At 52.1% G+C, this 25,710-nt stretch overlaps 1 protein-coding gene across 13 annotated transcripts in view; it reads left to right on the top strand.

The window, feature by feature from the left end:
• The window catches only part of EPS15L1 (epidermal growth factor receptor pathway substrate 15 like 1), a 105,877-nt gene that overhangs the window by 28,783 nt on the left and 51,384 nt on the right, over positions 1 to 25,710 (top strand). For 12 of the 13 annotated variants that reach the window (XR_005721140.1, XM_040241052.1, XM_040241061.1 and 9 more), the window contains 9 exons: positions 143 to 238; positions 930 to 992; positions 7,567 to 7,692; positions 11,297 to 11,356; positions 14,733 to 14,966; positions 19,020 to 19,177; positions 20,909 to 21,065; positions 21,350 to 21,435; positions 24,159 to 24,231. Coding sequence is in view for 12 of the 13 variants with exons in the window: in XM_040241052.1 (XP_040096986.1) it covers positions 143 to 238; positions 930 to 992; positions 7,567 to 7,692; positions 11,297 to 11,356; positions 14,733 to 14,966; positions 19,020 to 19,177; positions 20,909 to 21,065; positions 21,350 to 21,435; positions 24,159 to 24,231 (1,053 nt within the window). In the remaining variant the exon portion in view is untranslated. The remainder of the gene's footprint in view (positions 1 to 142; positions 239 to 929; positions 993 to 7,566; positions 7,693 to 11,296; positions 11,357 to 14,732; positions 14,967 to 19,019; positions 19,178 to 20,908; positions 21,066 to 21,349; positions 21,436 to 24,158; positions 24,232 to 25,710) is intronic. The other variant, XM_040241054.1, reaches the window with a different exon arrangement.

The following is a 25,710-nucleotide window of genomic DNA, read 5'->3' as shown; positions in this document are numbered from 1 at the left end:
ATAAGAGACCTGACATGTGTGGGCTCCCCTGCTGAAGCAAAATGAAACCCCTCGTCCCCCAAACCCCCTGACTGCAGACAGCACCTCCAGCACCGCTGCCAGCGGGGTGGGGTTTACGTGTCCCCCTCTCTTGGATTTACAGGGTTTCTATGTTGCACTGAGACTGGTGGCCTGTGCACAGAGTGGCCACGAAGTCGCCTTGAGCAATCTGAATCTGAACACGCCACCGCCTAAATTTGTAAGTGTCGGGAACCTCCACGCCTCTCTAATTTATCTGTTCGCCTCTCTCTCCATGCTTTCTCTCTCTTTTTAATTTTTTTTTAATTGCGAGGAGATCCACATAATCTAAAACTGGTTTTAAAAATGGACCATTGGGTGCCGTGCAGTGTTTCCACAGCATTGTGTGCCCATCACCTCTGTCTGCCCCAGAACGTTGCTGTAGTCCCCCAGAGAAAACCGTGTGCCCACGAAGCAATCATTCTTCATTCTGCGCCCCCCCCCTGCCCCCAGCCCTTGGCAGCCACTGCTCTGCTTTCTGTCTCTGCGCTGTATAGACTCATGCGTCTTGTTTCTTTCACTCGGCATGACGTTTTCAAGGCTCATCCACTCTGTAGCCTGTGTTGGTACTCCATGCCTTTTCATGACTGAGCAAGATTGCATTCTGGGGTCTGCCTCGTGGTGTTGGTCCATTCGTCTGTCGGTGGACATAATAATTCATGTACAAGGAATTGTTTGCACACCTGTTTTCAGTTCTTTTGGGTCTGTACTTAGAAGGAGAATTGCTGAGTGATGTGGTAATTCTGTGTTTAACTTTCTGAGCTCTTTCTCCCTTTTGAAAGCACCGTGAAATGGATATCCTTACAGTGAACACGTGCTCCTGTAGTAGAATTCGGTGCCAGCTACAGTGGACTCTTTCTCTTTCTCCTCAGCACGACAGCAGCAGCCCTCTGATGGTCACGCCGCCTTCTGCAGAGGCCCACTGGGCTGTGAGGGTAAGTGCCCGGGCCAGGCGCCCCCTCAGCTGTCTTTCACATGCTTTTGTTTTAGTCATTTATGACGTTCAGCACATTTCATAGGATGATTGTATCATCCACTTTGTTTCAGAGTGACTGTGCCACAGAATTTGGAAATACTTTTCCAAATTAGAGTCTTTTGCAAAAAACCATCACCTTTTCCTGTGATTGGGTGTTGTTGCTTACTAAGGCAGGCAGATGTTGCATTCTGAAATTTTCACAGTGGATACCTTGTGTTTCTAGGTCATGTTCTGTGATTTTGCTGCCTGGGTAGGTTAATCAGGATAGGAGGAGAAATTGTGAGAACTCTGAACCGTGAAGACTTCCAGGATGTCTTCATAGCTTTCTCCCTTACTTCCAGCCAGTTATGCTTACAGTTCTTTCCTCTCTGTTGCTGTCATTGCTTTTTGAAAAACTTCTCTCACCACTTACAGTGTTCTTTTAAAGACAGGATGTTAAGGCCACAGAGCTGTGTTACTGCTTCTAGAAAGAAAAGAAATGAGTGATGTGTCTCTTAATAAGTGCAGAATTACTCCTGAAGGCAATTTGTGTGTGACTCAGATGGTCTCCCAATGAGACTCCTCTCAGCTCACTGTTGTTGCGTTGCCTCAGTTTTATTTGGCTTAAATACCAGCATTAATAGCAGTCCTGCCATCGAATAGACACCTCTCTTCTGTTGAAGTGAGGTGGATGAACCCAGAACCTGTCATACAGAGTGAAGTAAGTCAGAAAGAGGAAAACAGATGTCATGTATTAATGCATCTATATGGAGTCTAGAAAAATGGTACTGATGAACCTATTTGCAGGGCAGGGATAGAGACGCAGACGTGGAGAACGGGCTTGTGGGCAGAGCGAAGGGAAGAGAGGGCGGGGTTAACTGGGAGAGTGGCACTGACTGTGTGCACTGCCCTGTGTATAACAAGCTCAGCGTGCCCTGATGGCCTACAGGGTTGGGAGTGGGTGGGGCAGGCGGAGGCTTAGGAGGGAAGGGATATATGTATACTTAAGGCTGATTCATGTTGTAAAGCAATTGTCCTCCAATTAAAAGTAAATTAAAAAAAAGACACCTCCCAGCCCCAGGTGGTTTTGTCCTTTTTTATAGGGTTGGAAGGGTTCAAGGAGGGAACTCTGGGAAGAGGTCTGTGCAGGGACAGGGCGGGGAGGCCTCAGCTGACCCAGGGGTAAGGAGTTGGCTTTGTGATAAATCAGGCACTTTGCCAACCGAGATCATAGTTCTGAAGGATTTCTTTCTGTGTAGTCCACTTGCACGGCATCTTCTTTGAAAAGCTTCTGCTTCATTGTGAAAGACGGTCCATTTCAGCCCCTTTCCAGCAGGGGCTGTGTTGAGTCCTCAAGAGAGGAGCTCCTGGCTGAGGAGCCTGTGAGGCCTTGAAGAGGGGAGTCGGGGAAGGAGTGGTGCTGTAATGGGGCAGAGAGCTTCGAGTCCCTTCAGAGATCAGTGACCAGTGTTAGCGATCTTTTCTGTCCTGAAAGTCCCGGGCTTCCTGAAGCCAGAGCCGGCAAGTCTGGCAGATCCGTGGAGAGTTCTGTGCTCCCGGCAGACGCAGGGAGGGAGGTGGGCTTCTCAGCGCTGACGGCGACTCCGCGCAGTGTCTGCTTGTGTTCTGATTGCAGTTTCTTTCTTTTGAATTGCGGTAAAATACACATCCCACATTCACTGACTTGCATGCAGGCGTGCTCAGTCGTGCCCGACTGTGCGACCCCATGGACTGTAACCCGCCAGGCTCCTCTGTCCACGGGGTTATCCTGTCAGGAAGACTGGAGTGGACATTTCCTCCCCATTTCTTCCTCCAGGGAATCTTCCCGACCCAGGGATGGAACCCGAGTCTCCTGTGCCTCCTGCACTGGCAGGCGGACCCTTCACCACTGAGCTACCTGGGAAGCCCCGATTCACTATCTTCACTGTTTTTTAAAGTGGAAATACGTTGATGTACAGCATTCTGTTAGTTTCAGTTTCAGTGTTAGGTCGGTGTTGATAGCGATTTGCATTTGCATGTGTTGATGAACTGGTCACCATGGTAAGCCTAGGAAGCCTCTGTCTGCATGTAAAGTCACTGCAGTGTCGCCGTCTTCCTGTGCTGTGTATCGCGTCCCCTGGCTCGTTTGTTTTGTGCCTTGACGTGTGCACCCTTTAATTCCTTTCCGCTGTTTGTCCAGCCTTCCCCTGCCCCTCTGGGAACCACCCGTTTCTTCTTTGCGTCTAAGAGGGTTTTCATTCTGTCTTGTTTCTTAGACTCCGCGTGTAAGTGAGGTCATGTGGTATTTCTTTTTTTCTGTCTGCTCTCATCTGGCATGAAGCCCTCTAGATCCATCCATGTTGTCATGAATGGCAAGATTTCTTTTTTTTTGAATGAGTAATAATTCCATTGTGTATATGTATGTGTGTGTGTGTGTATGTGTGTGTGTGTGTACACACCACATCTTTAAAAAAAAAAAGATTTTCTTTATTGCTGCCTGTGCTGGGTCTTCACTGCTGCATGGGCTTTGCTCTCGTTGCACTGAGTGGAGGCTCACTCTCTAGTTGCGGGGTGCAGGCCTCTCACGGTGGTGGCTTTGTGTTGGGAGTACGAGCTCTGGGGCACACGGGCCTCAGTCGTGGCCACATGCGGACTCAGTAGTGGCGGCTCCTGGGCTTGAGAGTACAGGCACAGTAGCTCTGCAGGCACGTGTGCAGCGTGTGGGATCTTCCTGGATCAGAGATCGAACCCGTGTCTTCTGCACTGACAAGCAGACTCTTCACCACTGAGCCCCCAGGGAAGCCCTCGCCACATTTTCTTTCCAGTCTTCTATCGATGGACACTTGGGTTGCTTCCGTGTCTTGGCTATTGTAAACAGTGCTGTAGTGGACATAGGGATCATGCCTTTTCCAATTAGGGTTTTATTTTCTTTGGAGAAATACCCAGAAGTGGAATTGCTGGATTGCATGATTGCTCTAATTTGCTGGGAACTTCCATACTGTCTCTGATCGTGGCTGGGCCATTTTATGATCCTGCCAGCCGTGCACAAGGTTGTTCCACACTCACACGAACATCTGTTGTTTGTTGTCTTTTTGTCGGTAGCCATTCTGACAGGTGTGAGGTGATACCCCACTGTGGCTTTGACTTGCATTTCCCTGACGATGACATTGAGCAGCTTTTCATGTGTCTGCCGGCCATCTGTAATACTTCTTTGGAAACATGTCTGTTCAGATCCTCTGCCCATTGTTTAATCAGGTTGTTTGGTTTTTGGTACTGAGTTGAATGAGTTCTCTGTATATTTTTAGATATTAACCCCTTATCAGGTAAACCATTTCCAAATCTCTTATTCCATTCATAGGCTACCTTTCATCTCTAATTTTATTGATTTTAGTCTTCCCCTTTTTTCCTTGGTGATTCTGGATAATGATTTGTCAATTCTCTTTATCTTCTCAGAGAACCAGCTTTTAGTTTTGTTGATCTTTGCTATTGTTTCCTCCATTTCTTTTTCATTTATTTCTGCTCTGATCTTTATGATTTATTTCCTTCTGCTAGCTTTGGGCTTTTTTGTTCTTTTCCCAGTTGCTTTAGGTGTAAGGTAACGTTGTCCATTTGATGTTTTTCTTGTTTCTTGAGGTGGAATTGTATTGCCCTAAACTTCCCTGTTGAGCTGCTTTTGCTACATCCCATAGGTTTTGAGTCATCGTGTTTTCATTCCCACTTTTTTTTTTTTAGATATTTTAAAAATTTCCTCCTTGACTTCTTCAGTAACCTGTTGGTTATTTAGAAGCATATTGTTTAATCTCCACGTGTTTGTGTTTTTTACATTTTTTTCCCCCTAGATATCCCTAATTGATGTCTAGGCTCATAGTGTTCTAGTCAGAAAAGATGCTTGATACAACTTCAGTTTTCTTAAATTTACCAAGGCTTGATTTGTGACCCAAGATGTGATCTGTCTTGGAGAATGTTCCATGTGGCATTTGAGAAGAAAGTGTATTCTTCTGAGTTTGGATAAGTATCCTGAAGATATCAGTTAGGTCTGTCTGGCCTAATGTGTCATTTAAGGCTTGTGTTTTCTTATTCATTTTCTCTGTGGATAATCTGTCCATTGGTGTAAGTGGGGGTGCTAAAGTCACCCACTGTTGTGGTGTTACTGTTGGTTTCCCTTTTTAGGTCTGCTAGCGTTTGCCTTATGTATTTGGCTTCCCTGCTGGCTCAGTGGTAGAGAAGGCAATGGCAGCCCCACTCCAGTGCTCTTGCCTGGAAAATCCCATGGACCGAGGAGCCTGCAGTCCATGGGGTAGCAAAGAGTCGGACCCGACTGAGCGACTTCACTTTCACTTTCGCTTTGCTGTAAAGCTTGTTTGGTGCTACTGTATTCCTTGCCATTGAAGCTTTTGACCCCTCTGTCAGTTCTGAACGAGGTCCTTGCTGGGTAGAGGGATCTTGGCTGTAGATTTTCCCTTCATTTCCCTAAAGTGTATCCTGCCATGCCCTCCTGGCCTACGGAGTTTCTCCTTAAAGATCAGCTGTTAATCCTGTGGGGTTTCCCAAAGCAGCAAATATCTTACCTACTGCTTTCCATACTTCTTTTGTATTTAATTTGTTAGTTTGATTAATAAAGGTCTCCGTGTGTTTCTCCTTGGGTTTATCCTGTATGGCACTCTCTGTGTTTCTTGGATTTGATGGACTTTCCTATTCCTTTCCCATGTTGGGGAAGTTTTCAACTATAATCTTTCCAAAATTTTTCTCTCGACACTTTCTTTTTCTCTTCTTCTAGGACCTCTATAATTTGAATCTTGGTGCATTTGATGTTGCTTCAGAGGTCTCTGAGACTGTCCTCAGTTTTTTTCATTGTTTTTTTCTTTATTCTGCTCTTTAGCAGTTATTTCCACCATTCTGAGGTGGAATTTCCACCATTCCACCTCACTTATCCATTCTTCTGCCTCAGTTATTCTGCTATTGAATCCTTCTAGAGTATTTTTAATTTCAGTAATTGTGTTGTTCGTCACTGTCTTGTTTTTTCTTTATTTCTTCTAGGTCCTTGTTAAGTGTGTTAAATGATTCTTGCATTTTCCCCATTCTGTTTTTGAGATTTTGGATCATCTTTGCTAACAGTACTCTGAATTCTTTTTCAGGTCGCTTCCCTATTTCCTCTTATTTGGTCGTGTGAGTTTCTACCTCACCCCTTCATTTGCACAGTATTTCTCATCTTTTCGTTTCGTCTGGCTTGCTGGGTTTGAGGTCTCCTCTCCTGCGGTTAGAGGGTCATAGCTCCTCTCAGGCCTGGTCTCTGCCCTCGGCGAGTGAGGCTGGTCCAGTGGCCTGTGTAGGCTTCGTGTCGGCAGGGGCTTGTGCGTGTGTTCTGGTGGGAGGGGGTGACAGGGCTGTGTGAGCGTGTTTTGGGGTGTCTGGGGAAGCCTGTCTGCTGATGACTAGGTTTGTGTCCTTGCCTTGGTCCTTACTTGGGTGAGGCACCCTGCGCTGGGTGCTCCGGCAGTTGGGAGGTGCCGGGTCTTGAGTCTGTGTGCTCCTCTCCGGTGGTCAGGGCCTCCTGCCCGTACTCAGCTGTTCTCTGCAGGACCTTCTGCATGTGCAGACGCGCTCCTGATGCATCTGTGCAGAGAGATGCGCTCCACTCCCATCTGCTCCTCCTCCCTCTTGTCTCTGCCTTTTTGTTTTGCTGATGGTTTTCTGTGCTGTGCAAAAGCTTTTAATTGGGTTCCGTTTCTTTCTTTTTGCTTTTGTTTGCTTTAGGAGACAGATCCTAAGAAATATCGCCACGATTTATATCAAAGAGCGTGGTGCCTATGTTTTCTTTTAGGGGTTTTCTGGTCTTACACTTAGGTCTTTAATCCACTTTGAGCATATTTTTGTATGTGGTGTAAGACAACGTTCTGGTTTCATTCTTTCACATGTAGCTGCCCAGTTTCCCCAGCACCACTTACTGAATGCACTGTCGTTTCTCCAGTGTATGTTTCTACCTCATTTGTCTTAGATTAACTGAGCATAAGTGTATGGCTGTATTTCTGGGCTCTCTGTTGTGTTCCTTTGATCTTTGGGTCTGTTTTGAACCAGTAGGATGATGCTGTTTTGATGATTGTAGCTGTGCAGTAGAGTCTGAGTTTAGGGAGCTTGATATTCCCAGCTCTGCCTGTTTTCTCCAGACTCTTTTGGCTATTTGAAGTCTTGTGCATTTCCATACAAACTTTAAAATGACTTGCTCTCCTTCTGTGAGAAATGCCATTGATATTTTGACAGGGGTTCTATCTCTGGATTGCCTTGGGTTGCTTCCGTTGTTGTTTAGTCACTAAGTCATGTCCGACTCTTGTGACTCCATGACCTATGTAGTCTGCCAGGCTCCTCTCCCCCCTGTTGACCTTTGCCACCATATCCGTAGTCACTCGAGGCCTGTGTCCTTCTGCCTAGACTTTACTTTGGAAGTACAGGGAGACTGTCCTATGCTCTTAGGTGAGCTCAGTGCTGGATCCTTGCCCACTTTCAGTCAGCTTCAAGGTCAGGGCTCATTCTGGACACTCATACTTTTCCCCTCACTCAGGCTGTTTCTTTCCACCTAGGTAGAAGAAAAGGCAAAATTTGATGGAATTTTTGAAAGCCTCTTACCTGTCAATGGTTTGCTGTCTGGAGACAAAGTCAAGCCAGTCCTCATGAACTCAAAGCTGCCTCTTGATGTCCTGGGCAGGGTAAGTGGTTCTCTCACCCAGGGCACTACTGCTGAATCTGGTTGGTATGCCACCCCGACACCTCAAGGCCTTACGGCACAGCCGTGCACCATCAGTTTTCACAGGAGCTGCCATGGATGGAGTAGTCACTGCATGTGGGCTGGTTCAGGGCCTCACAGGGTGCAGCTCACAGAGGCTCGCCAGCACGCATGGGGTGGCAACCTCAAAGGTGCTCTCTCGCTGCCCAGGGTGAGGACGGGCCAAGCTGGACTTGAACCCAGACCTCTAGGGCAGGAGTATGGTCATATATGTCTGTATTTCCTTTCTATTTTTAATTTTTTTTTCCTCCCTGTGAACCTAAGGTAAAGGTACTTTCAATTCTGCTGCAAGTTTAGATAAAATTTTATGCATTCTTAACCTGCCCCCCCACCTTTATTTTAAAGCCTCAGTTTTGTTCCTATTAAACACAAGTATTTAAAATTTTATTTTTTGGCCGCACTGCACGGCATGCAGGATCTTCATCTCCCAACCAGGGATCAAGCCTGTGCCCCTTGCAGTGGAAGCATGGAATCTTGGCCACTGGATCACCAGGGAAGTCCCTACAAGTTTTTTTAGATGCAGCTCTCTAAACCTGACTGTTTTCCTTCTGAGATTTGGTTATGGCCCCTCACATCCGCCCTGTGCACGTAGCCTGGTTCTGCGGTGGCTGTCTCTGTGCCACTCTGGATCGAGGGGGATGGATGTTGTCCTCTGGATGGAACTGCTGGTGTGACAGGTGCAGACCCTAGAGCAGGAGGACAGAGCAAGGTCCCTGCTGCCCTAGGCCACAGCTGTGGGTCAGGCTCATGACATTTGGTAGAACCGTGGGGAAAGGGGCAGGTTCCTGCCCACGTGGATCCACCTAGTAACGTCCCTGTTTGAGTCGCACGTTTGCAGATTCTGGCCCCTTTTCATAGCACCCAGATAAGACTTTGGCAATGAGGCCACTAAGAATAAGGGGATCTCACAGGTCCCTTTATCGTCTTGGTCGTGGTGTGGTGTAGATGGAGACCTGTGAGGGGGACCCACTGTGATCACCAGTGGCCTTTGTCGGGCAGGATGGGGTGATCTGCTCCTGCACAGGGTGTGCCTTTATTTGGCAGTTCTTCAAAGTGCCTGACCATTGGTTGTGATAGTGTTGTAAAGCCAGGTCGTGCACAGGGCAAGGAGATGGACACAAGTGGGGTGTGCCTTATGAGGAGGGGAGCCACAGCTTGGAAGGGCGGGGCTGCAGATCTTCTACCCGGGCACCAGGTTTTCCCCACAGGGGCCACTTCTCTGCTCTTCTGTCGTTCTCTCCCTCCTTCCAAGCACCAACCCACATGTGCACCCGTTTCCCTGTGTTATGCACACCTCCAGGTCCACACACCTACACGTCCGTGCGCACATGCCTGCACGTCCACGCACCCATCCATCTATGCATGCGCACATCGGTGCACTCAGGCATCCGTCCATGCATCTCTGCACGCTCATTCATCTGTGCACCCCTGCACCCACACACTGGGTATCCATTTAGTCATTTGGAACCTTTTTTTGGAGTCTGCTTTGCGCCAGCCTTGTGCTGAGCACTGGGAAGAGGGGGATAGAATTATTAATAGATACAGTCCTGGAGGTCAAATAAGTAAGTAATAGTTAAGATCCTAGTATTTATTTATTGAGGGCTTAGTATGTGCCAGACACTGTTCTAGGGCTTTGCAGGAATGAAGTCACGGAGTAACTTGCTACTACTTTGTTATGGATGGTGTGATGGACGGTGTCACTTCCGTTTTCTTTCTTTTTTTTTTTTTGAGATACAGCACGTGGATCTTCCCTGAGCGGGTCTTGAACCAGTGCCCCCTTCACTGGGAGCACAGAGTCTTAACCACAGGCCTGCCAGGGAAGTCCTTCATTTTCTGTATGAGGAGATGGGAGCCTTGAGAATGGGCCCAGTTGCTCAGGGTTTCATGGAGAAGGGAATGAGGTCCTGGTGGTCCCAGAGCCCTCACTTTTCCCTGGTGCTCCCCCGCCCCACCATTGCCTCCTTGATAATCACAGTTCTGCTTGGTGGGGACAGTAGTGGAAGGGTCGGTACCTGACCTGTCTGAGCGGGGGGCTTCAGGGCAGGCAGGGAAGACTGCCTAGAGGAGATGCCCCTGGGTTGTAGCCTCCAGAGGGATGGAACAGGGCCTTATGATGGGTTGAGAAGGCCAGGTGTGTGAAGGCATGCGCAGAGGCCGCCCAGCATGCCGAGGAGGGCTGGCGTTCTCACCAGGCAGTTCACCCACGGGGGATGGTGAGCAGTGTCTGGAGACATTCTTGGTTGTCCCACCTGGGTTGGGTGCTATTGATAGCAGGTGGGCAGAGGCCAGGGATGCTGCTCAGTATCCTCCTGTGCACAGGGTGGCCTCCACAGAGGTGATCTGGCCCCAAACATCAGTGGTGCCAGGGTGGGGTAGGACTGTGGGGCCAGGAACGCCTGTATGTGCTGTATTTTGGGGAATGCTACTCTTCCTGAGCTGCTACTTCCTTAGCTGAGACCATGGACGTAAAGCACTCAGCCCAGTGCCAGACACTTAAAAGGGCATCCATGTGCTTGAGGGGACTGTGAACAGTCTGAGGGTCCTAGAGGTCCAGGTGGAGACCCAGGAGGATGGGCTGGGGTGTGGAGCCCAGCTAAGGGCACAGGGCTCCCAGTGCCAGGCGGAGCGGCAGGGTCTGAATGCTGTCAGTAGGGTGAGAGTGCATTCTAGGGCGGGTCCTGAGATTACCCTGGGGACAGGACTGGAGGCAAGGAGGCCAGCTGAGGCTCTGGCCTCTGTGGAGTGATGGAGTGGCCCAGGCCAAGGATGCAGCAGCAGGAGAGGAGGGCCCACACATGACAAGCAGCCCTGGGCTGAAGCAGCTAGTGGTTGACTGGGGGCTGGGTACCAGCATCCGTAGCATCGTGGATGGACCCTGGCCCTTTGCCTGGCTCTGGGCACTGGTGTCTGAGTCAGGCCGGCCCCCCTACTGGTCCTGGATGGCTGACCTGGGTCAGGAAGCTCATGCCTTGATTGTACTTTGGAAACCCTAGCACACAGCATTCGATCTGTGCCTGCCTTGTCTTTCTGGATGCTAGGTTGACCTGGCGTAATTTGTGGCCTCTTTCTCACCATCCGCTGATAGGGGAGAGGAGGCAAAGATCCCACAGTCCTATTCAAGCCCATGCCCATGGCCCTCCCCAGCCGGCATGGGGATGGGTAGGGGGGAGGGGGTGTGCGTGCGTGCATGCACGTGCAGCGGGCGGGCTTGTGTTCAGAGCAACAACTGTACTAAAACCAAAGACTGAAAACCAGGTTAGACGTGATTATAATCATGGTCATTTGTTAGCGAAAATGACCGTCAATATGGTGGAAAAGATCTGGAATTGACAACACTTCATCGGATGATGGCTTTTCAGAGAACCTAAAGACTGGTTTTTAAATGCACTTTGATTTCCTTGTCTTAACCCGGGTGTGCAGTCAGAGTGTGAGTTCTGGTGGGCATGCCTGCCACCACACAGGCCCTTTCTGCCTGTGGGAAGCCCAGGTACTATCCCCCACTAAGCCTTGCTGCTCTTCCCTTGCAGGTCTGGGACCTCAGCGACATCGACAAGGACGGACACTTGGACAGAGATGAGTTTGCGGTGGTAGGTGCCTGCTGAGACTCTTTTCCCCACCCTCCTCAGGATGGAAACGTACCACTCATGTGGGGATTTCTGGACTTTTTTCTTTCTTTTTTTATTGAACTATAGTTGCTTTGCAATATTATGTTAGTCTCTGCTGTACAATGAAGTGAAGCAGCTATATGTGTACATATACTCCCTCCCTCCCATCCTGGATTTTTTTTTTTCCTTGTTTGTTTCTTTATTTATTTGGCCATGCCTTACAGCATGTGGGATCTTTGTTTCCCCACCAGGGATGGAACCTGTGTCCTCTGCATTGGAAAACCATAGTCTTTAACTGCTGGGCCGCCAAGAAATTCCTCTTGTTTAATTTTTTTAAGAATGTTTATTTTGACATAATTTGGGTTTAATTTGACAGAATTGTTTTGAATCTTCACTCAGATTCCCAGTGTTGCCATTTTACCTCACTGACTTTCTTTCTCATTGTCCCCCTCTCTCCTCTCATTTGCATATGAAGGTATACAGGCATATATACACACACATTAATTTTTCCTTTGAACCATTTTAGAGTTTCAGACATGGGCCTTTTCATCCTGAAATACTTCAGTGTGTATATCCCCAAGCCAGAGGATTCTCTTAAGTTACCACCATCTAATTCAAGGTCAGGAAATGGGCACTGACATTGTGTAATTTATTGTACTATCTGTTACTATAGGTTATATCATATATGTTTTGTATATATACACACATATATATTATGTTAATACACATACTATTTTATTAATCTGTTGTCTAAGGATATTATTCACATTTTGCCAGTTGTTCCCCAAAATGTCCTTTATAGTGAAGGAGACTCCAGCCTCCTGTGTCTGTAGTCCTGTTTCTTGTAATCTACATCAGCTCCTGCATCTGTATTCCTGTCTCGTGGTTGTGTGGGCATTTTTAAGGCCAGCAGTTTGTAGAGCGTCCCTTGGTGAGGGGTTGTCTGCTGGTGCCTCGTGATGATCCGGGGCATGTGCTTCTGTGGGGCTGGTCCCCACTGAGGTGATGCTTGTTCTCCCCAGGGCGCAGGATGTCCCTAGGAGTGTGATGTCTTATTACACATCTTCTGCCGTGATTGAGGTCAGGTGGAGGCTTCGGGATTCTCTCTGCAGTTACTGTTTTCCTTTGTGCTTGGTCTTCCATGAGAGACAAAGCGTGGAGGCGGAACACCCTGCACTCTCGCACCTCTCTCCTGCTAGTTGTTGCATCCTCCCAGGAGTCTCACCTGGATCAGTCAGGTTTCTAATAGCTGCCTTTTGAGGGTTTTCTGGTTCTGTCATTCCTTGTACATTTTCTAGCTCGCCCTCTACTGTAAGGGATTTGTTCACATCACAGTGGACTTAGGGTTGTGTCTGCTGTTCTCTGTTCTGTGGTTTAGAGTCCTTTACTCGCATGATTTATTTTGCCCAGTGGCAGCTCCTTGCAGCGCAACTCCTTTGTCGTTTGGTCACATTGTATCAGTCTGTGAGCATTTGCTTACTTTTGGCATGATGTGATGTCCCGGCTCTTGCTGTGTACCCTTTCTGTCAGCTCCATTATCAGCCATTGCTCCGGGACCCCCAGTTCCTTACAGTGAAGAAGGGTATTGGAGACCACGGTCTGGGCTCTGGAGTGCTCAGTGGTCCCTGGGATGCCACTGCTTCCTCTGGCTCTTTCAGCAGACCGAGCCGGGAAGCAGGTGTATGTGCAGACACGACCACCAGGCGCCCCGACGCTTCCATGTCGGCTTCTGCCCATGCCAGATGCCTGCACTCCTGCCCTCTTCTTCTTAGCAGCAGCGCTAGCTCTCTGTGGCTGGGGGCTCTTAGGGCCCACGGGCTGTCTTCCTATGCAGCTGCCCTTCCTCCGCACGCCTGCAGCTCCCTACCCACTTCTCCCAGCTGCCTGCTGGGCTGACTTTGCCTGGCCCCCATCTCCCCACCCTGGGCCCATGTCATGCTGTCCCCTCTTTTTCTTTTTCCTTTCCCACCTCCTCATTCGCATCTTTGATCTTTTTCTCCATTTTATGACATTTATTCAGTCATCTCATTACATTAAATGTCAAAAATAGCATAAAGTAGCCCCTTATAGTTAAGGAAAATGCTTTAATAAATAGTAATTAAGTTCAGGGCTTCCCTGGTGGCTCAGACGGTAAAGAATCTGCCTATAAGGGAGACCTGGGTTTGATCCCTGGGTTGGGAAGGTCCCCTGGAGGAGGGCATGGCAACCCACTCCAGTATTCTTGCCTGAAGAAGCCCCATGGACAGAGGAGCCTGGTGGGGTACAGTCCATGGGGTTGCAAAGAGTTGGACAAATTGAGCAACTAAAAAGCACACACATTATTAACTTCAGCAAAAAAAAAAAAAAAATTGCTGAATAATCTGGGAATTCCTAAGTAATAGAAAAACAATGAAATACAACAATATCCATCTTCTCTTCGGAATTTTTAGTGTATTTAAGATGAAATTTTACAATATACAAATGAATGAAAGCTTATTGCTATCTTACTATACTGTGGTATAAAGCCTTTGAAAATTTAAACTTCTAGATTAAATTTAAACATTTTCCAAGAAAATCATGAATTTCTCATGTGATGCCATTCATACTCCCTTAAGCCCCACACTGCTCAGTTGTGTTTTTTTCCCCCAGCATACATCAACTTCTCCGAGCATTTCCCGTGTTTCTCTGTCATCCTGTTCTTTCCACTGGCTGTCCATTATTATTTTTTAATTTACGGTAAAATACACATAACAGAATTTGTCATCGTAGCCGTTTTTAGGTTTGGGGGTTTAATACACTCTTGTGGCTGTGCAGCCATCACTGCCGTCCGTCGTCAGAGCTTTTTGACCTGGCAGAGCTAAAGCCCTGTCCCCATTAAGCACTAATACCCAAGCCCCTCAGGCTTTATTTTTGTATTTCTTTTTTTTCAGATAGATTGGACTGCCCCAGGTCTTAGTTGTGGCGTGCAGGATTTAGTTCTCTGACCAGATCCCTGACACTCCTGCCCTCTTCTCCTTTAGCAGCAGCGCTAGATCTCTGCGTAGTTGGGGCTCTTACGTCCCGTGGGCCTAAGATCACGGGCCTTAGGTCCCATTGAACCCAGGCCCCCAGCAATGGGATCATGGAGTTTTTAACCACCAGACCACCAGGGAAGTCCCTCTTTTTGTACTCATTTCAGTGTTGTGTGATTGAATGAACGTCTTGGAAAATCATGCATTGGTGGCGTAGCTCATCAGAAAAGGTTTATTTTCACTCGTTCCGTTTGGAAGCAGCCTCAGAAAGAGCCGTCTTTGTGGCATGCCTGAGCCACTGAAGAGCCGCCCTCCGCCTGCCCTGGCGCTGGGCCTCGCCCCCCAGATGCCTTCTTTTGTCCTCGCAGGCCATGCACTTGGTGTACCGAGCCCTCGAGAAGGAGCCCGTGCCCTCCGTCCTGCCCCCGTCCCTCATCCCACCCTCCAAGAGGAAGAAAACAATGTTCCCGGGGGCCGTGCCCGTCCTGCCCGCCAGCCCCCCACCAAAAGACAGCCTGCGCTCCACGCCTTCCCACGGCAGCGTCAGCAGCCTCAACAGCACCGGAAGCTTGTCTCCCAAGCACAGCATCAAGCAAGCACAGGTACAGCGCCCTCTGCGTGCTGGCCACGCCTCGCAGTGGCTGTTGGCACTGCTGCATAGAGTCCCAGTAAGAGGTTGCTCGGGAGTGAGTCATTTGTGACCCAAGAAGGGTAAAGTCTGGGATTAAGTCACATCTTTATAGCACATGTCTTAGGCCATCTGGCTGCTGTGACAGTGCCATAGACTGGGTGGCTTCCAAACAGCAGATTTGTCTCTCACTTCCGGAAGCAAAAGTGTGAGATCTCGGCGCCTCCACACTCCGAGCTGGTGGGGCCGCTTCCGGGTCCACAGATGGCTGTCCTCTCGCTGTGTCCTTGCACAGCTGAAGGGGTGTGGAAGCTCTCTGAGGCCCCTCTTACAAGGGCACACTAATCCTGTTCACGAAGGACCTGTTCTCATGGGTCAGTCACCTCCCGGAGGGCCCCCCTCCACTTCTAACACCGTCACACTGGGGCTGAGGACTTGTGGCGTATGAATTGAGGGGGTCGCAGACATTCAGACCATAGCAACAGGGCTTCAGAATTAACTTTCTCCTTCCCTTATACATAAACACCACCTTTCCCCAGACATACTGAGTGTGCTCCCTCCTCAGGGCGCTCTGCTCACCCCCCCGCCCCTCCTACCTCGGGCAGACCCTTGGCTGGGAGGGTGCACCCCCACATTGCACCCTGAGGCATCGCAAGGCCTCTGCTCACAGGTCACTTACCTGGAAAGCCTGGTGTGACCACTGCTGACCCTCTACCTGCATTCTTCTAGATCTTGTACACCTGGCCTGTTCTGCAGTTAATTATGTATCGTCTGTTCAGGTCTCCCCCTCACCCCCAGCCCTCTGCTGTTAGCTTTGTGAGAGCAAAGTTAGTTCCTGATTATAATGTCAGCATCGAGGAGAATCTCTGGTGCTCTGATGCTCAGTAAACGCATGGTGAGTAATCAGATGATGGAGGGAGGCATCCGTCTCATGTTAGGAAAACAGGAGGGGGCTCCACCTCACCATAGGACAGCTCCTTATTTGTCAAAAGAAATGCTTCTCCCTCTGGCAGCATCATGAGGGGCTCTTTATGAAAAGGCACCTTTGACGTTGTCTGAAACATACAAGAACAGGAGACACATCTCTGCCTCACTTGTGGTTTCAGAGGCGATGAGCTGTGACAAGGCCAGCCAGCACCACGTGCGTGTTTGCAGAATGATGGAAGTGGAGATGAGAAATGCATAAGAAGACAGTGAGGTCTCTTGATAGTGACATTTAAGAAAAGCCCCAGTGTTATTTGGTTTGGGCTGCACTGGGTCGTCATTGCTGCACATGAACTTACTTGGTTGCAGCAGCTGGGGCTGCTCTGTTGAGGTGAGCGGGTTTCTCGCTGTGCTGGCCCCTCTTGTGGAGCACAGGCGCTCGGGCACATGGGCTTCAGCAGTTGCCGTGCATGGGCTTAGTTGCTCCAGGGCGTGTGGGATCGTCCTGGGCCAGGGATGGAATCCATGCTCCCCGCATTGGCAGGTGGATTCCTAGCCAGTGGACCACCAGGGGCCTTCCAGTGATCGTGACATATCTTTAAAGCTCGGTTTTCGACTTGTGAGGCTCAAGGAGCTTACATATCTTGGAGTTGGGAAAAAAGATATCAGATGAGGAGGAGGCTTAGTCCTAGGAGCCTGTTGGAGAGGGAGGCATGGGCTCAGGCTGGTGAGTTGTGTGTGGCTCTCGGTGAAGGGCAGTCACAGCTGGCCCCATCCAGGCACCTTTCCCAGCCTGCCAGCTGTGCCCAGTACTTTCTGGGGCTGCCCTCTGGGGAGACAGACGATAAACTAAGCTTAAGATGATAAGCTTAGTTTACATTGGTAAACTGAGGAAGCACCAGCAGTCCTGAGAAAGCAGAACTTGGCCTGGCCTGGAAGTGTCCAGGTGAGGAAGGGTTGCCCTCCTGCAGGTGGTGCCAGCTGGAAGGCCCCTGTTGCGGTGACATCTGAGCTGACACCTGAACGATAAGAGGCTACCCGAGGACTAGCGCCTGGCCAGGCTTTGAAGTGGGGACGTTCCCTGTGTCCTTGAAACAGGAGGAAGGCTGGGACAGGGTGAGCCAGGAGATGGTGAACTGGACTCAGAGAGGTGGGGCTGGGCCCAGTGACTTAGCCTTGCATGAGCTGCTATTTTCCAAGACCCGACACCTTTTAAAAAATTGTTTGGTTATTTCTGGCTGGGCTCAGTCTTTGCTGGTGCACGCGGGCCTCCTCTAGTTGCAGTAGGCGGGTCGCTGCTCTTCGTTGCTGTGCTCAGGCCTCTAGTGTGGCGGCTTCTCTTGTTGGGGAGTGTGGGCTGTAGGTGCACCGGCTCTAGTTGCTCCACAGCATGTGGGATCTTCCCGGATCAGGGATCGAACCCGCAGCCCCTGCATTGGCGGGTGGATTCCTATTCACTGTACAACCAGGGAAGTCCCAGACCCAAGACCTTGAGTCTGCAGAATTCTTGCCAAGAGTTCTTAAGTACCATAGGTTACGCCATGTGTGGTGTGTTTCACTGACAAGGGAGCAAGCGAGGCTGAGGTTGCTGATGGGGGCAGCCCACCCCCTGGCGGTCTGGTGGCTCGCCCCAGGTCCCAGGAGCCTGCTGTTGACCCCACCAGCTACACGGTGTACTGCTGGCCACGGTTGGGGGTCAGAGGTGGGGGTGTGTGTGTCCCCTTCCCCAGGAACAGGGGCAGCTTGTGGAATCACAGGTATGAGAGCAGGCCTCTCTGTGGACCCACAAAGTCCATGCCTCCCCCTCCCCGATCCCTGCTACTTTCCTCATCCCTAGGTGAGCAAAGCCCTACCTGGGCCCCCAGAGGGCCAGTTACGGGGCCCCGACCCCACGTCTCCTGCACTGGTAGGCGGACTCTTCACCACTGAGGCACCAGGGAAGCCCTGCCCTGGCCCTGGCGGACCCTGGCATCTGCCCTTCTTGTGTAGGACCTGAGCAGGTGGTGTGAGGAGAGATCACACGTGCGCTGGGTGACTGACCACAGCAATCGGAGCACCTTGCTGGGCTTTGAGCTGCGTCCGCCGCAGCAGGGCCCTCCGGGGTGGTGGGTTCCTCCTGGGTGGTGGTCGTGCTCCTCTGAGGCCCGGGCTCCTGCAGCAGCGCTGCGGACTCTGCGTGCCCACCCGTCCCATGGGCGCAGTTTGCACGTCAGCCCCACGCACTGCGTGGCAGTGCCCCGTGTGTGCTCACACCTCCCAGGGGGTCTGCTGTGCCTCGGGGAGTGCGCTCAGGCTCAAAGGAGGATGGAGTGCGGGGGCTGCGGCTGCGGGCCGTGAGGCTGGCCCTGTGGCAGGAGAGAGCACCCGCAGGTGGAAGATGGGGGGCCGGTTCTCGGGAGACAGGCCTTCCAGAACAAGTGGTCAGGAGGGTCCTCTCTGGTGCACTTGAAGCCTCCCCTTGGCAGGGGTTACCGGCTTTCCCTCTGTCCCAGGCAGCGGGCTGGGCAGGCTGTTGGCAGATAGATCTGCTAGACCTTCACCTTTCTCTTGGGACAAAGGTTCGGGGCACTGTGATGGGGTTGCAAGAGGCACAGACGGGCCATTGGGTGAGACTGACCGAGTCAGCATTCACCTTTCTGAGCCTCCGTTTTCCCGTCTACAGACCAGAGATCCTGTCTGCCCATCCGCCTCACGGAGGGTCTTCTGCTGAAATGAGCATGAGAAGTTAATAGTGTAATATCTGTAGGTGATAAAAAGCCTGAGGATTTTTTAAAAATAGAAGTTCATTTACTTATTTTTGGCTGTGCTGAGTCTTCGTTGCTTTCCTCTTGTTGTGGAGAGCAGGGTTGTAGTCCGCAGACTTCTCTCTGCTCGTGGAGCGCAGGCTCTAGGCCGCGCGCGGGCTTCACTAGTTCCAATTTCTGGGCCCTCGAGCACAGGCTCAGTAGTTGTGGCGCGCAGGCTTAGCTGCTGCGCGTTACCTGGGGTCTTCCCGAACCAGGGATTGAACCCACGTCTCCTGCGTTGGCAGGCGGATTCTTTGCCACTGAGCCTGTAGGGAAGCCCCAAAGCTTGAGGACTAACTTCTGAAAACCCCCTTCAGCCAACAGTAAGCTGGGTGGTGCCGGTGGCGGACAAGATGCGGTTTGACGAGATCTTCCTGAAGACCGACCTGGACGTGGATGGCTATGTGAGCGGCCAGGAGGTGAAGGAGATCTTCATGCACTCGGGCCTTACCCAGAACCTTCTGGCACACATATGGTAAGTGCGGACAGACAGACCTCTGCTCCTCAGCACTGGGGGCCTCACTGGCCCTCCTGGTGAGATGTGGGCTGTGTGTGGGCAAGGCCGGAGCGGGCGGCTGTCAGGGCCGAGTGTACAGGCCCGTTCCCTGTATTCCATACGTGTCCACGCAGTCTCCTCCAGCGGGAAGGCTTCCTGTTTTGTCACTCTGGGGAGCTCGGGGGCGATCTGAATGGCCGGGGCCAGTTCTTGCTAGTGGTCCTGCAGCTTTCAGCACCGCCACTGGGTCTGCAGGCGCTCGATCCCGACCCCTTGTGGGTGCAGTGCGCAGTGAGGATGCTGAACGCTCCAGTGGGGCCACCCTGGGCCTCAGGGCTGTGGCCACATCCCTGAGAGGCCCTGCCCCATGAAGGCCAGTGATTCGGGGGTGGGGAGAGGGAGGCTCCAGTCTGCACCTCAGAACCGGTCATGGAGCCTTCTCCGCTGCCTGTTTCCTCCCGGGCCGGCAGGACAGTCTTCACGGCCCTGGGATGGCCAGCGGTGTCAGTCACTTCCTAGCTTTCTTCTCAGAGGAGCGAGTCCTCCCTTAGAGGGCTTAACCTGGGAGCTGTAAGAGAATTTCCATGCAGCTGGAGGGATGAAGCCCTCCCAGCAGAGCTGTGACATTCACTGGGAATGACTGGGGAAATAACTGTCCTTCACAATAATTGAGAGATGGCTGTATTGTGAGGTGAGGCCCCAGCCGAGAAAACAGGCTGTCCCTCCTCAGGGAGCGCATGCCTCCCAGTCCGTCACTGGGGGAGGCCCAGTTCCTGGTGATGACTCGGGTGGCCTGCACCCTCGGATGCTGAAGTGCCTGTGAACGGGATTCAAATTATGGCCCGATCGTCATGTAAAGGAAGGTAATTTATAACATGGATCTCGACCTGTAAGGGCCGACCCATAAGTGACACAACAGAATCACAGATATACTCGGGTTAAAGGAAGGCCTGTGAAGGGGACGACATACAGAGAGTGAAGTCCAAGGACAGGAAGAGCGAGCTCTAGACTGACCACCGGCACGCTGAAAGACAGTCTGGGGTTGTCTGCAGGTAGCTGGGGGCATGGGAGGGGATGCGATCAAAGCGGAGATAACATGCCAGGAAGGATGCAGGGACCTCATGAGGCTGTGGGCCTGTCCCCTGCAAGTCCCAGGGAGCCTGTCAGAACAAGCAGAGCGATGCCGCCCCAACGTGTGGGCCAGAGCCCCTGTGCCTTGAGTGACGGGGAAGCGGCCCGGGCCGGAGAGACGAGACTGCAGGTGGAGAGCCGCTGTGGGCTGGGCGTGCTGCAGGACTGGCTCTTGCCAGGAGAACCAGGAGAAATCGTTGCAGTTCAAGCTTTCCTATCCTGCCCTTGAATGGGAGTGAGGACAAAGATGCCTTAAAGCCAGCCTTTAATAGGGACACTTGGTGGGATCTTAAAGCCAGCCTTTAATAGAGACACTTGGTGGGACCTCTCCCAGCTCTGTTGGGTCCTGTTTGGGCCCGAGGCAATTCTCCAGCTGGGAGAGGAGCCCCCTCCTGCCTTGACGCTTGGGTTGAGGGCTGCTGTGGTGGGGGACTGCTCTTCAGTAGGAAAGGAAGCACAGCTGTGGTCTGTTGTTTTCAGTTACCGTCACGGTCCATGTTTCAGAAGTGTGGGTTCCTTGTACTCAGAACCGATGCTGGTGCTTGGGATGTGTAATCAGCATTGCCATGTTTCTCCCAGGGCCCTGGCTGATACGAGGCAAACGGGGAAGTTAAGCAAAGACCAGTTCGCGTTAGCTATGTATTTCATTCAGCAGAAGGTCAGTAAAGGCATCGACCCCCCTCAAGTCCTCTCGCCGGACATGGTGCCGCCTTCAGAGAGAGGCACTCCCATCCCGGTGAGTAGCTGCAGGTCCGTTCACTCCCAGTCGTTCCCCTCGTGTTCGCGGCGCTCCTCTCAGCCCGCCACCAGGTGGCGCTGGCAGGCCACCGAGCAGGCGGGTGTTGGCGGTCTGCCCAGCCTTCGCCAGGGGCCCCGCGGGGTGTGTCTGGACTGCCAGATGGTTTCCAGGTTGGGGGCTGGAGATGAATGATTTTACACCTCATTCCAAGACCTGTCGCCCCTGCTGTCTTATGAGGTCAGCTTGCCGGTTTGTAATTCTGTGTCTGAATTTGGTTCCAGGATAGTTCAAGCACTCTTGGATCAGGGGAGTTCACAGGTGTGAAGGAGCTTGACGACATCAGTCAGGAGATCACCCAGTTACAGAGGTAGGCTAAGATCTCCCCTTCCCCTCCGATTCCAGTCTGTTTTCCCGGGTTGATACTGGAAGCAGCAGAGGCTTGTGGACGACTTCTCAACTTGGCCATCACGAGTTTGTTCAGCAGGAGCAAAGGGACACAAATTCTCCCAGGTTCCTGAAATGACTTAATGAGCTCAAGTCCTGAGCTCCTCAGTGGGAGCCAGCGTGGGTTGTGGGGTCTCCAGCACTGAGGGCACCCCATCCCCTCCGCAGGAAGGCGTAACATCCAGACATTAAAGCAGCTAGTCTCAGGTGGCGAGACTTTGACTTAGGAGGAGCCACTGGACGCTGTGAGAGAGGCCTCGTGTCCAGGCTTCCACCTTCACTCCCAGCGCCACCCGTACACAAGGGCTTTGGCGGCTGTGTCTGTCCTCTCGGCGTCTGGCTGAAGGAAGACCTCTACTTGCAGTGCACCCTGTGGCCCTCTGTACAGCAGCATCCTCTTACCAGCTACTTCTGGGGGTTGGGGGTGGGGGACAGCCAGCTAAGGACCAAGGGCACCTGCCATCCACCAGCAAGCAAGTGTTTCTGGGCTGAAAGTGGAAACTGTCACTTTGCCAGAGCAAGTGAGGCCCTGCTCACAGCTGGGTGTCCCTTGGGCGTGGCTTACACCCTGAGTGGAGCAGAACTCTGAGAGGCAAAGGCAGATCAGATATCGTGAAAGACCAGTTGGGTGGGCACCTGGCTGGCTGCTAAGCTCAGCCTTGGCTACCTGCTGAAGCCAGATTCTCTGCTTCATGCTCAGCCCAGAACATGGCTCCTGTTCTGTCCCCGGCTCCCCCGGGGCCATATTTCCAAACCAGAGATCAGTGCAGGCAGCCTGGCAAGGCAGAGAGGGTCTGTGAGGATGGAGGACTAGTTTCTTAGAGCCAGGGTGAGGCTGTTAGTCAGGTGCGCAGATAGAGGAGGGAGGGGACCCGCTCAGGCGAGGGGTAGGGTCTGGGTGTCTGAATCAAGCCAGGACTGCCTCTGCACAGCTGCACAGCCTCGAGCAGCCTGGAACATTTCCCAGTGAAGGTGAGAGGCGAGCATGTGTAGAGCAGGCGTTTGCAGGAAGCTGGCCTGGGTGACCTCGAGAGTGACCTTCAGGCCTGTTGCCTGGGGGTGTGGTGAAACGGTGCCTCTCCCCTGGAGATGGGACCCAGTCTAATGGATCTGAAGGGGACGTTGTATTGTTAGGTGGTCCTTAGACTTATGGGAACGAATGTACAAGCTCTCACGGTTGTTTCGTGTCTGACCTGGCGACCCCAGAGGAGGCCTTGTTGTTGAGCGGATGCTGGGTTCCTGGCAGGGGAAGCAGGGTATGTTGGCCACGTGAGGTTTCCGACACGGAGGCAGCCCCTTCAGGCACTTGGTCCTTTCAGGCTGCTGTAAAAGCCGCCCCAGCCTGAAGGGGCTTAAGCAGCAGACGCGTAGTCTCCTCATCATGGAGACTGGGGGTCCAGATGGAGGGGTAGACAGATCTGGTGTCCAGTATGGTGTGTCTCCTTGTCCACAGACAGCATCTTCTTGGGGTGTTGCCACATGCTGGAGGGGCGTGGAAGGTCTCTGGGGTCTCTCGTAAGGGCGGTAATCCCCTTCCTGGGAGCCCTGTCCTCATGACCCAATCACCTCCCAATGGGCCCACCTCCTAATACCATCACAGGGGGTTAGGGTTTCACTGTATGAACTTGGGAGGGGCACACAAGCCCTTGTCTCTCAGGAGAAGAGCCAGGCTGGTTGCTGCCGGGGGTGGGGAGCCGTCTGCCGCTGAGGTGTCAGACAAGGCCCCAGCAGGCACGCAGCGGCCCACTGTAGCCTCCTGTGAGCAGTAGCCGGGCTCAGAGACCCTCACCCACTCCTTGCGGCCAGCCCTCTGGAGTCCCTGGCCCACTTGGCGTCACTCTGGACTCGACCGTGGCTCCCCCGCTGAGCTCTGCCTCCCTGTGCCTGTTGCCAGGACTGTTTTGCCGTCGCATGTTCCCCTTGCAGGCCGTGTCCTCAGTCCTTCCTGGGCGTCCGCTGTGGGACACTCCGCCCCCTTTCCTTATCCTGTTGGATTCCCCTCCACGGTGCTCAGGTTGTGTGCGTTCGTGTGCTCACCTGTCCCCGGTGAGCTCCTGAAAGCCGGGCCCCTTTCCACGTGTCCTCGGCATCTGGTCTCCCAAGAAGCAGGAGCTCACCATTCATGGGCAAGCGCACCAAGGACTTAGAGAGCATATTCATTTTCTCTTGCTGTTTATGGAATGGCTTAAAACAGCACAGATTCATTCGTGCGCAGCTCTGCAGATCGGGAATCCAGGAAGGCTCAGCTGGGCCCCTGCTCAGGGCTTCACAGGGCCGAGTTCAGGGTGCTGTCCAAGTTCCTCAGAGCTGGGAGTCTGGGGCCTCCTTTCCTGCTGTATGTCGATGGGGCTCATTCTGCTCTGAGGGGCGGCCCTGAGCCCCTCTCCTGTGATCCCTCCATCTTTAAAGTCAGCAGAAGCATGTCCAGCCCTTCTCACCCTGGGTGTCACTCCAACACCCTCTACTTTCAAAGGCTCACGTGATCATGTTGGGGGCCAAGCCTTGTGGGATCCGCAGGTTCCACCCACACTTGGAGGGGAGAGGGTGACTAAAGGCAGATGGTTGTTGGGGAGAAGTGTGGGGGAGACGGTCAGCTTGTTCCTCATGCCCTCTTTCTGTGCTTTCATGGACTGTTCAAACACACAGAGAGAAATACTCACTGGAACAAGACATTCGAGAAAAGGAAGAGGCAATCAGACAGAAAACCAATGAAGTACAGGTAAGCACGCGGCTGGTTTTGGTAGGATGGACCTTGTATCAGATGTGGTTCAGGGACTCCCGTCAGGGGTAGTGGAGCAGGGCAGAGGGGGCAGTGTGGCGCTCATTGGAAACTCAAGCTTTTGGGGATTTACAGGTGATTTATTTTGAGTTTCCTATAACCGTAGATAGTGGATTTTTTTTAAGAAAAATGAGATATTCATGTAACGTAGCATCCATTCTTCTGAAGTATATAATTCAGTCATTTTCAGCATATTCTTTATATTGCTTAACCATCACCTCTGTCTAACTCCAGAACACTCCCATCACCCCGAAAGGAGATCCCATCACCGTTAGCAGTGACTCCCCGTCTCCTCCTCTAGCCCCTGATAAGCTCTTTTCTGTCTCTATGGATTTGCCTGTTGTGGACATTTCGCAGAAAGGGAATCATACTACATCCCATTTTTGATGTCTGCTTTCTCCCACTTAGCCTGAAGTTCTGAGGATCAGGCAGTGCTCTCTAACCTGTTTTCAGGACGGCCCTGCTTAAAGAGTCTCCTTGTGGAGGGTGGTGACAGTGGACACTGGGGGTCTGAGTTGTTTTTCAGTCGTTCACTTGTGTCCGACTCTTTGCAACCCCATGGACTGCAGCACGCCCAGCCTCCCTGTTCCTCACTGTCTTCTGGAATCTGCCCAAGTTTATGTCCGTTGAATCGGTGATGCCATCCAATCATCTCATCCTCTGCCACCTTCTCCTTTTGCCTTCAGTCTTTCCAAGCATCAGGGTCATTTCCACTGAGTTGGCTGTTTGGGGTCTGAGTGCCAGGGCTCAAATCTGGCTCTGCTTTTGGGCTAGTTATGTAACATCTCTAGACCTTATGCAACATTGGTAATGAGTGTTCTGCTCCTCCAGGCAGTGGGCTGGTGCCTGGGATCTGGCAGGCGCTCACCCGTCTGGGCAGAGTGAGGCTATGCTGGAAACACAGTGGTCAGTGCCTGGGAGCCGCACGCTCAAAGACAGCTTGGTTCCCAAGATGTCTCAGGTCTGAATGAGTAGAGAATGGCTCTGCCACCAGGGGGAGACATGAGTTGTCTGTGCGCCCCCTCACCCCGAGAATGCGTACTGCTGGGCCTGTTGGTCTCCGTGCGGGGCCTTTGAGTGCTCTGAGCTCAGAGCTGAGGGAGAGGAGTGAGGCAGAGCAGTCCGCACTGTGGCCCCACGTGGCTCGCCTGGGGGACTGCAGGCGCTTGGCTCAGCCTCCTGGCCTCAGTCTTCCTGCCTTCCTGCCGGCAGCGAGGAGCAGCGTCTGGCTGTGATGTGCGGGCGCCCTCCCACCACCCTGCAGTGGGTGGCTCTTTCTGGGCCGCCTCCTAGGGCAGCGGCCTGAGCTGGGCCAGGGGCGGCAGCACCCAACTCAGTGAGGCTCAGGGGTCTGGGCAGCCCTCTATCGCCCTCCTCCTCCCCTGTCCCACGAGGGCTGGGGGATGTCATGAGACATCC

The sequence above is a fragment of the Oryx dammah genome, unplaced genomic scaffold, assembly GCF_014754425.2.
Source record: "Oryx dammah isolate SB20612 unplaced genomic scaffold, SCBI_Odam_1.1 HiC_scaffold_5, whole genome shotgun sequence".
In the NCBI taxonomy this organism is placed as follows: domain Eukaryota; kingdom Metazoa; phylum Chordata; class Mammalia; order Artiodactyla; family Bovidae; genus Oryx; species Oryx dammah.
The sequence above is the reverse complement of the archived record's forward strand: the minus strand, read 5'-3'. Positions and strand labels throughout refer to the sequence as shown.